General features: G+C 66.3%; 1 protein-coding gene across 4 annotated transcripts in view; it reads right to left on the bottom strand.

Annotated features, from left to right (window-relative positions):
• INPP5A (inositol polyphosphate-5-phosphatase A) overlaps positions 1-6,670 on the bottom strand; it is a 157,698-nt gene extending 151,028 nt beyond the window's left edge. For 2 of the 4 annotated variants that reach the window (XM_059398881.1, XM_059398880.1), the window contains exon 1: positions 2,521-2,689. In XM_059398881.1, the coding sequence (XP_059254864.1) occupies positions 2,521-2,679 (159 nt within the window). In that variant the 5' untranslated portion in view covers positions 2,680-2,689. Of the gene's footprint in view, positions 1-2,520; positions 2,690-6,524 lie in introns of those variants that run through there. The other 2 variants (XM_059398882.1, XM_059398883.1) reach the window with 2 other exon arrangements.
• Between the last annotated feature and the right edge of the window lie 1,362 nt (positions 6,671-8,032).

The following is an 8,032-nucleotide window of genomic DNA, read 5'->3' as shown; positions in this document are numbered from 1 at the left end:
GAGCTCTCCCCGCACACGGGCCCAGGAGCTCTCCCCGCACACGGGCCCAGGAGCTCTCCCCACACACAGGCCCAGGAGCTCTACCCACACACAGGCCCAGGAGCTCTACCCACACACAGGCCCGCGCACAGGCTGCCCCAAACCCTCCTGCCCTGGGTGGACGGGGGTCATCATACGGTCCCATCTCTGGACTAACACTTTCATGCCCTGAAAAGCCAGCGGCCGTCACCCTGGTCCACTTTCAGTGTAACCGGACAAGCTGCTGCGTTTTCCTCTCCTCGTTAACGGTCCGAAACCCCGGCGGCCTCCTCCTCGGTGTCTCGGTCAGTGTGCGCACGGCCGTCTGAGCTCTCCTGCGTGCCCAAGCCCACGCCTGGAGTGGACCGGCTCAGCACCTGCCCCTGCTTCTGAAGAGCCCAGTACCTGGACAGTTCTTAGGCTCCGACACTCAGAAACACCATCTGCTCCCCTGAAACGGAGGCTCCGGGAAGGGGCCCGCGGCTCCACAGGGAGAACGCGGGGCTGCAGAGCAGAGACCGCCCCCGAGAAGGAAGCGTGCCACGGGGCAGCCGTCCCGGGCCTGGCCAGGCAGAAACTGGGCCCAAGCCTACAGGCTGGCTGGTACCCCCAGCATCGAGGCGGGACAGTCTCCGATGCCCTAATTGACGAAGCGGCAACGGAATACAGAAGTCGCGGTGGGTCTGTGTTCACCGTGGGGACGTTCTGTCTGCCGCCTCTCTTCCCCGGCCGCCACGACCCCGCTCCATAAGCTCACTCATGTTGGGAGGGCCTGGGGACACATGGGGAACACAGGGCTGCGTCCCCAGAAGTGACGACAGACAGGTGACCAAGACACCACCCAGACCCTCCAATGCCCTTCTGACCAGCCGCCTGACCCTGTGCCCACCCCACCGACCGGACTGCAAGCTAGACACAGCCCTCCTCCCGACAGGGGACCCTCCTGCCCACTCCGCACTCCGCTGCCCGCAGGAGCAGACACACGCGCCCGCCGTCCCTTAGCGAGATGCCTGCACTCCACCTGCTCACCACCCTTTCGGGTCACACAGGAGGCTCCAGAAGGGCAATGCGCGCGGAGGCAGGCCTGGTCCAATTTCTCTAACTTCCAGACTGGACCCAGCACATCACGGGGTCACAGCTCCGCACAGGTCTCTCCCTAAAACCCGCGCACCACCAGTGACGGACCCAGGGCGGCGCTGGACCCCCTCTCCTGCTCTCTCGCTCCCAGAAGGGCACACTGGGGACACTGTGTGTGATGCGGGCTCTGGACCAAGTGCAGGGCCTCTCCCAGGGACGCCCACCAGAGGCCAACTTCTCGGAGCCATCCAGGCCGGGAGGCAGTGCACACAGGTGTCTATCAGCGTGAACACCAGCGAGCCCTCCGGCCGCGCTCCCTGCTCTGGACTCGAAGCACACAGAACACTGGACACAGACGTGCTACCCCATGCGGTGGACAGCAGCCCTCAGCAGCCTGACGCCGGAAACGCCGAGGAGGCCACTGAGTGCAGAGGACACCGCGTCACCGCGAGCTCAGAGGCTGCGGGACCCAGCCGGGGACCCCATGTGGCCAAGAGGTACGGGATGCGGGTGTGGCCTGCACACAGGTCGTTGGCGTGTCCAAGACCGTCCAAGGCCGGCACGACATGCCATTTGTCCAGGGTGAGCAGAGGTGTCCGGGTGCCGAGGCCGATTCCTGAGCAGCAGCAGCACCAAAGCCACGCCGGGTTCTGGACCCCCGCCCATTTGTGGGAATGGGCGGATCCGCGACTACAGAGGCCCGCGCTCTGGCAAACAGACCAAATTTCTACAGGGAAAGTACACTGATGTCTCAGGTCACAGGCAACAATGCAAAAAAAAAAAAAAAGAAAAGAAAAAATTGCTAAGCCCCTGCCTTCTTGGGCTGTCCCCATGGGACACGGGGTCTGGGGGAGCCCAGGAGGCTGGCTGGGAGGCCCAGCCCAGCCCCCACCCCTGCGCCTCACACACCACAGCCTGCTTCGGGGCTGTGAGACGGCGCGGACACCAGGACTTCGGAAACCTGACAGCCGCAAGCTCATTGATGAGAACTCTCCACCGTGTCCCGCGCCGGCAGCGAGCACGGGCTTTCCCAGGAGCTGACCCCACCACGCTACAGGCTGAGCCCCGGGCCTGGGTCCCCCTCCTGCCTCCTGCGACCCGCATGGACACGGTCCTTCAAGGCCTGAGTCCAGACAAGCGCCACCGAAGTGAGTGTGGCTGCAGAAAGGCAGCCAGGGCCGGGTGGGGTGAGGGCGAGAGCCCAAAGCAGGGGCGTCCACGCAGCCCAGGAAAGAGCCTCTGGAGAAGGATGTCAAGGCCAGGAGGACCGGAAGCAACGAGCCTTGGAACGCGGCTAAGGGAAGGTGAAGCGGTACGGACGCTGGGCCGCGTGGGCAGTTCCTCCAAAGGTTAAACATGGAGTCACCAAACACCAAGCAGCTCCGCTCCTGGGCACGCGCCTGGGAGAAACGAAAACGCGCGCACCAAGCTCAGGGCAGCGCTCTGTGCAACGGGCAGGCCGTGGGGACAGACGTGGGGACGGCCCCATGTCCAGCAGCAGACAGCGGGTTGACCAACGGCGGGGAGTCCTGCGGGGGCAGGGCTCAGGCAGACGACGGAAAGCAGCGCCGACACCCGCTCCATCGTCCACTCGGAAAACTTCATGCCCAGCAAGCGGAGCCAGACACAAAGGGCCACCTACGGGACAGTGACGTGAGACGCCCTGAATAAGGAAATCCCCGGAGGCCAGAGGAGCCTGCTGACTTCAAGGCAGGGGGGCTGCCAAGGGACCTTCCTGGTTCAAGCACAAAACAGGCTCTAGAATGGACGGTGACAGCGGCACGGTGTGCGACATGCCGAAAACCACTAATTCAGAGCCACCAGCTTTGCGGGGTGACGTGTAGGACCCCAGAATGGTGTCTCGGTGAAGCCGTCGCCGAAGCGCCTGCACGAGCAGAGACCGTGCTGTCAGAGGCCACCCAGAGCCAGGGAGACGGCTGGGAACAGACCCGGGAACAGAAGAGCAGCCCTCCAGCTCAAGGCCCCGTGGACTCCACCAGCTCGCGTGACCATGTGCTGCGGCAGGAGCAGGGGGAGACGGCGAAAGGCAGGCAGTAGCGGCGGCCCCACACGCGGCACGAGCTGGGGGACGTGGAGTTCGGGGAGCTTTCAGGGTGAGACGGGGGCAAGGGGCAGAGTGAGCCAAACTGATGGTACAGGACAGAGGGGGCCACGGGGCCCGGGAGAGGGTCCCCTAGACACCTCCTGAGGGTAAGGCCCCAGAGGGTGCGGCCAGCTCACCGGTTCCCCAGAACTCGTGGCACAACTAACTGTTCAGCAGGCCCTGGGGAGACCAGCGGAAAGGGGAACCAGCTCAGAACTGACACAACTCGGACTACGCGCGGACAAAGGCCCCGCAGGCAGACCCCCAAGGGCACGCCGAGCGCTCGGAACCCTGCCACTCCCCTAAGTGCCTTTCCCAGGAAACAGCTTTGACACCTCAGACCGGGGTGGGGATGGGGGTGGGGGGGTGTGCCCAGCTCTCAAACCTCAGCCCCAAGAATTCACCTCTGGGTTTATTTCTAGCAATAACAGTAAGAACAAAGAGCCAGAAACCTCCCTTGTCAAAAACCCAGCCATCTCAAGCCTAACAATGAGGTAGGCAGCCCTGGCTGTCCCTTTCCAGGAGACGGGGTGGTGACAACGGGGGTCTAACCCGCAGCGGCAGAAGAGCCACGGGGCTCTAGAGACGCGACCTGGCAGTTGCTGCAAACCTGGAGAAGCCGCCCCTCGGCACCCCCAGCAGGGAGGTGCTCGTGTACGGTCAGGAAGGGCCACCAGCGAGGACCGAGGGCCTCAGAGTCAAGCCCAGGAGGCCCGGCCTGGAGTCCACCAGGTCCCAGCCATGCTCACAGCAACACAACAGTCTCCTCTTCCCAGCCTCAGTGTCCTGAGTAACCGGCAGAACTTTCCAGAGCGTGCATGACGTGTGATGACATCACCCTTCTGACCACTAAAGCGATGAGCTCAGTTTCTGCTTCTCTCAGGATCTACCTAACGACGTGGTATGAACACTGGCAGTCATAACCCCGTAACCAGGAGCTCTTCAGGGGTTCCCCACCACCATCCATCCTCCAAGGGTGAGAACCACTGTGGGGTGCTGTTCTCAGCCCCTCCCGGGTAACATCGCAAGGGCAGGGCAACCGGAGGGAAGGACCACACGCCAGCCACGCTCGGGCAGGGGGACATGAGCCAGGGGCCATGATGAGAAATGGGCCTGCAGAGGGTCACCTGCTGACGGGGCAAGGCTGCCCGAGTTCAGAAGCACAGACGTGTGTGGCCTTCATGGCGCACCGTGCCTGTGTCTCCCTCAGACGCCCCTCCCCACGACGACGAAGCCGGCAAGAAAGCGTCTCTTCCCGGGCCCAGCCACCTCCTGCTGGAGGCATGTCGTGCGCGGAGTCACCGGGCAGATCTGCTGAAACCTGCTCTACACCAAGGAATCCACACTCCTGCACTCGAGACTGCTCTCCCCCGCCAGGCCCCCTGCAAAATGCAGCAGCACAAGGCTCCCAGCCACAGTGGGCGCCCCAGAGCGTGGGGGAGCCTGGCGAGCGCCCACCTGCTGCTCCCGTGCCACGGAGGGAGGACGCCTGCCACCCCCAAGGCTGAGCTCCACAGGCGAGAAACCTACGGGTTCCAGGCAGGTCCTCGTCTGCGGGCCCGCACATGGAGCCGATCCTGCAGAATCACCTCGTGTGCTGTTTACCAAAACGAATGCCCCTCCCAGATGCAAACGCGATGCGAAACTCCATACAGCCTTCAAGAAAAATGGAAATTCAGAGAGAACGTGTTGACAAACAAAAGTAAATTAAGTGACCCGTGTTAACGCCAGCAGAGAGAAGTGTGCGAGTGCAGCTGAGACGCAACGAACACGCCAGAACTCGGAATCAAAGATTACTGGAAAGAATGTTCGCACAGCAAAATTGTTTTCCCTTTGAGACTCCAATGCCCCACCATGCTTAATTTTCCTGACATTTCTGAGGCTTTGAAGCCTCAGCTAACGGATCTGAATCATCTGAGCAAAACCATGTCACAGCGGCGTGTTACTGGAAAGCCGAGAATAGACGGCTAAATATACAGACACACGCCCGGACGGGACCCTTCTGCAGAAGACGATCAAACGAGGAACTGCGTGACGCTGTCCGAGGGGCACAGGGAGAACAGCTCGCCGGCCGCGGGAAAGCAGATCGCGGACGCCTGGAAGTTAAAATAAGAGAAACACGAAAACAGCACCGGCTCGGTGTCAAGGAAAGCAAGCCGAGCCCGCCCCTGACCTTAGAGCTTACTGAAACACTTCACCCGTGCCTGCTGCCGGCGAAGGAAGGCTCGGCAGGACGCCAGGCCTTCTCCCGGAATCCAAGTCATGCCTGTATCACTGGACCGGCCCACGCCCACTGCTCACCTAGCGCGGCCGCCACAGGCTCCATCTGTGCCATCGCCCTTTCTTCCTAAACAAGCACGCCACTTGGAGCCGCAGCCTGCTGTATTTGGGTTGGCAGCGCGAGCACCAACAGCGGGTGGCACCACGGCTCCGGCAGCGAACTAGGTCAGCCCGGGCCTGCCTCGAGAGCTCCAGAAGCCCCAGTCCCCGGCTCCCACAGCTCCCCATGGCGCACCAGCGGCTGCCCTGGGAGCCTGGGCGGGAGGCCCCAGAGGTAAAGGCCCTGGACAGTCACATCCCTTCTTTGGCCTTGAAAAGCTCGCCGGCATCTTCCTCTTCCATAAACAAGAAACAGAGCGTTCTCTAGGGCTTGCCACAGCCGCCCTGGTTGGAGAACTAGACAGATACTAAGTTACGGGGTAAAACCGGGGCGCCAAGCGCGGAGCCACACACAGCCGGCCAACGCAGCCCAGCGCAGGGGACTAGCCCACCGGCCAGGGGCGGGGTCTGGAGGCCAGAACTCAGGGGTCAGGGTTCTGGGCTCAACAGTCCGGGACAAGAGTTGGGGCCAGGGTTGTGGTTTGGGGCCAGTGCACAAGGGTCCTCAGATCAGGATTTGGGGACCTTGGACCGGGACTAGAATCCAAGTTTTGGGCCCTGCTTTCCGGCGGGGCTCTGAGGTCAGGGTGCAGCCTGTGCAGTCTGGAGGCCAGGGATGAGGACCTGGATTCCAAGGTTCGGGGCAGGGCTCAGGGCTCAGGGCACTGGGGGTTCAGGGTCTCAGGATTTGGGGGTACCAGGATCTGAAGGGCCCAGATTCAGCGTCCAGGTCCTGGGGTCTGGGACTCAGGGTTTCATTCGAGAACCTGGGACTCGGGGGCTCCGGGATGGGGACCGGGACCTGGGGGCCAGGTTGCGGGGGGCTCGCGGATCAGAGCTGGGGCCCAGGTCCGGATCGCGGGGGCCCAGGTCCGGATCGCGGGGGCCCGGGGGTCCCAGGGCTGGGGGTCGGCGCGGGGTCGGGGTCCGGCCGCCGGGCACTTACGTCGTCGAAGAGGGAGCCCACGTTGGCCGTGACCAGCAGCACCGCGGTGCCCGGGGAGGCCGCCTTCCCCGCCATCGTGGCCCGGGCCGGCGGCGGCCGCTCGCGCGGGGCCGGTCGCTTGGGGTCTCCGCGGGCCGCGGCGTCAGCTGCGCCGGGGGGCGGCCCCGGGGCGCATCGCGGGCTCGGCGGGTCGGGCCGGGCCTGGCCGGGGTCTGGCCGCGCGCGCGCTCGCTCGCTCGCCCTCGCTGCTCCGCGGCGCCGCGCCCGTCGCTCTCCGCCCGCGCCTCACCGCGCCCCGCGCGCAGCCATTAGGGTCGCCGCCGCCGAAGTTCCCGCAGCCGCCGCCGCCGCCGCCGCCGCCGCCGAGGCCAGTCCCGCCCGGAGCCGGGGGCGGGGCGTGCGCGGGGCGGGGCGTGCGCGGGGCGGGGCGTGCGTGGGAGGGGCGGGACCTCGGGCAGGCTGCCCCCGGGGGGGGGGACCGGCAGGGGCGGGGCGGCTGGAGAAGGCGGGGCCTGGGACGGGGCGGGGACGGAAGGGGCGGGGCCACTGGGAGTGGGTCCGGGACCGCAGAGAGGCCGAGGGCGGGGGCAGGACCTGCGCGGGGCTCTCCTGCGTCGGCCCGGGCTCCTCCTCGGCCGCCCTCCCGTCCCTCGCCCCGCCCCTCCCCGCCCCGCCCCGCGCTGAGGCCGCGCACTGTCTCCGCCCCCCGCACTCCTGTGACGTCACGGTCCGGCCGCGGCCGTGCTTCTTAAAGGGGCCGCGCGCGGACCCGCAGTCCGCGATGCGGGAGCAGAGGGGCTTGGGGGGGTGGTCGTGTGGCTCGCGCCTGAGCCACGAGCGTGGGCCCCCGCCCAAGGTGGGCTTCAGAGGGGCGCGGAGCGGGACAGCGAGCGGCGCAGGAGGGAGGCGGGGGGGGGGGTCTCGGGCCCCGGACCCTGAGAGGGGGTCCTCGGGGCGGGGGCGCGGGCTGGAGACCCGGCTCTCGGGGAGGGGGCGTGGTCGGGACGGGGGCCGCGGGAGCGGGGTCCCAAGGCGGGGTCGCGCGGGGTTCGGGGCTCGGGGTCCCGGCGGGTCCCGGGCGGGTCTCCAGTTCTCGGGTGTCACCAGGGAGGCGTTTCGGGCAGAGGCTGTCCACGGCGCCTGGGCGCGCAGCAGACCCCTGCCCAGACGGGCCCTGCCCAGACCGGCCCTGCCCAGACCGGCCCTGCCCAGACCGGCCCCTACCCAGACCGGCCCCGGGGAGCGGCTGGCGTTGGCTGGGACGGGGTGGCCGCCCGGCTGGCCTGCGCGCCCCTGACCCTGCCCAGACCGCCTGCGCGCCCCTGACCCTGCGGGTCGCTGGGGGCGGCCGGCAGCTGGGCCCTCCCGGAGGGCGTCCGGTCTGCAGGTAGCTGCGGGATTCTGCTGCTGCGACCGCCCAGGGCCCTGCAGCAGATGCATCTGACTTAGAAACCCACGTTCGCTCCGTGGGGGTGGCCGGCGGGCGGGTTCGTGCCCAGGGCCGGCCG

Source organism: Mustela nigripes, chromosome 4 (genome assembly GCF_022355385.1).
Source record: "Mustela nigripes isolate SB6536 chromosome 4, MUSNIG.SB6536, whole genome shotgun sequence".
Taxonomy (NCBI): Eukaryota; Metazoa; Chordata; class Mammalia; order Carnivora; family Mustelidae; genus Mustela; species Mustela nigripes.
This window is presented reverse-complemented; position numbering and strand designations above follow the sequence as displayed.